The 2,753-nt window shown below is 45.3% G+C and overlaps 1 protein-coding gene across 1 annotated transcript; it reads right to left on the bottom strand.

Annotated features, from left to right (window-relative positions):
- Positions 1-825: 825 nt before the first annotated feature.
- Positions 826-1,725, bottom strand: LOC135491592 (uncharacterized). Its single transcript, XM_064777565.1, has one exon. It carries the CDS (start codon positions 1,723-1,725, stop codon positions 826-828), a length of 900 nt encoding a protein of 299 aa, XP_064633635.1.
- Positions 1,726-2,753: the final 1,028 nt, after the last annotated feature.

Here is a 2,753-nt window from a genome sequence, read left to right as displayed (position 1 = left end):
CAAAGCATGGAGGGACATGCGCTAAAGCTTTAGCATTGCATTGTAGCATAGCATATAAACAAACCAACAGACTCCCTATTGAGTCACACATAATACAGATATCACAATAACAACAAATTACGCTAATCCATCCACCCAAACATTGGGGTCAATCTCCCAAATGGGTCAAATTATTATATAATGTTTCCTGTATCCTGGTCACCTTAGCCTAAGGTCATGTACCAATTGTTCCCTTGCTAAGCTGTGCAGGGTATGCTTGTGAATTCTGGGAAGGGCCACGCCACAATGATACCATTGTCATACTATTAACTCCTCCAGGGTCTTGCCTAAACATGTCGGCCATTAAAGAATCAAATACAATGGACCACATGGCTCTCACTTGTGAAAATACACTTAAAAGTTTAAACTACCGGGGTAGCTAATATACGCCACTTCAATTTAAGTTAAGAAATACTCTTGACAAGATAATAATAAACATGACAATAATAAACATGAAGTGGTATTAAAGATACAAAGAGTAGTTATAGGAGTTTCCGAACATAACTCAAGAAAATTACATGAAATAGAGAATAACTGAATACATTCAATCCTTACAGGTGCTGAGTTCATCTGAGGCAACTCTAAACCGTTATAACCTAAACTGAGAATAAGAATAAAGCGGGAGACTCACCAAACTTTATGTCCATATATATATCTAACTCCTACAGGATTTCCTAAAACCTTCCTATACCTTAAAACTGATAGTGATACTGATTGATAAATGAAATGATTGGCCAGTCCTGTCTCCTTGAAGTTCCTACTACATGTGCAGGGATTAACCAACTGCTAACAATGAAGTCTCGGTATTGACATGGCTTTGAGAGGAGCCACGCGTGCCTTTGAGGTCACTAGGTTAACGCTAAGGTCACCGTCCTCATACTGCGTCCTGAGGTAGACGGCAGCAGCATATGCATCCTGTGATGCGTCAACGAATGTATGTATAGCTTTGTCTACTATTTTTGAATCTGTTTTTAGAAGCAAGCGCCGGTCAACTTTGATGTGAGAAAGCAATGTCATCTCATCGAACCAGTGTTGCCATTTCTGGGTCAGTATCTTCGGCAAAGGGTCGTCCCATTGCAGTCCCGCGGTCCAGGTCTCCTGCATGAGCATCCTTGCTCGGACTGTGTATGGTGCTAAGAAATTGACTGGGTCAAATAGGGATGCCGAAGCGCTGAATACTGTCCGTTTGGTCATAGTTGTCATGGTCGGAACTTTTACTATAAACACGTATTGGTTGGCTTCGGCGTCCCACATGAGTCCAAGGGTTTTTACCGATGGTAGTTCGTTGTCGTCAATACTCACCGCTGTTGCCCTCTCGTCTTCGGGAACATCCGCCAGGACTGCTATGTTGTTGGAGATCCATTTTTGGATGCCGAATCCTGCGGTCCCTAGGAGCTCTGTCACTTCCTTTCTTAGGGCGATGGCTCTTGCTGTATTGTCTTCACTGTCAGATAGGTCGTCAACATACATCGAGCGGAGCACTGCTTCTGCACCACGTGGGTATTCGTCCACATTTCGCCATGCATGGGTCCTCAGAACCTTCTGAGAGAGATATGGCGAGGCTGTGTTTCCAAAAACAAGTCTGTTGTATTCGTAAACGTCGATCGGTTTTGTGTCGTCCATGTCTCTCCACAGAAATCTATGATATTTTCTGCTTGCTGGGTCCATTTCTACCCTCAGGAACATTTCGGAAATGTCTGCTGATATCGCCACTGGTCGTGCTCAAGTCCTTATCAAAACATCTAGCAAATCGCTCTGTAACTTCGGCCCTTGATGGATGCAGTCGTTGAGGGATTTATCATCACATTTCGCTGCGGCGTCCATCACGATTCTCACCTTCGTTGTGGTCTTGTCTGGTCTGACAATCGGAAAATGGGGTAGATACCAATCTTCACCATGGTCACTGTTTGGCTCCAGTTTTCAAATGTATCCTTTGTTCTCTTGTTCTTGGAATACGCGTCTGTATTCTGAGGCAACTATGGGCTGTTTTCTCAAAGCCTTCTCAATGGTTCGGAGTCGGGATGCTGCCATCTGCCAATTATTGGGTAGACGTGGTTCCCCTTCCTTCCAAGGTATCGGTACTTGATATCGGCCGTCTACCAGTTTGATCCCCTGATCTGTCATCTTGTCGATCTTCCTGTCTAATGGTGACATGTCTGTTGGCTGCAGACCTTGGTTGTCAATTTCCCAAGTCCTCTTTAGGACGTCGGTCAAATTGTCGGCGAAGTATGTTTGGCATGTCAAGTTTGTCACGTGGTTGCCCGTCCTGACATGTCCGATACATGTCCAGCCCAACGGTGTAAGTCGAGCAATCGGTGTGCCGGCTGGCCCATGTATCTCATTCCAAGAGCTGTGTAACTGTAGGCCAACGTCGTTCAGGCCTATCAGTAAATCAACAACTTTCGGAGTGACCATCTTCGGAAACTTAATTTTGCTGAGATGGTCCCACGTACGTTTACAGTCGTTCCAGTTGATAATGTCGATGTCTCCGGTCACACGGTTAACTGTGAATGAGTCGAGTTTGCCCATTGGCTTCTTGTCGGTTGTCCGTAGCAATTCAACTGCAACCTTCTTACCCTTTATTTCGGTACCAGCACCACCAAGTACTGACACGGTTCTCGATGTTACTTGGCCTTCGAGGCCGAGATGCGCAGCCACGCGCTCGCTAAGATAGCTGTCAGGACTGCACACGTCTAACAGCGCATTCACTGTAA

The sequence above is a fragment of the Lineus longissimus genome, chromosome 7, assembly GCF_910592395.1.
Source record: "Lineus longissimus chromosome 7, tnLinLong1.2, whole genome shotgun sequence".
Lineage (NCBI taxonomy): Eukaryota > Metazoa > Nemertea > Pilidiophora > Heteronemertea > Lineidae > Lineus > Lineus longissimus.
Note: the sequence above shows the minus strand (reverse complement) of the source record. Positions and strands in the feature narration are given on the sequence as shown.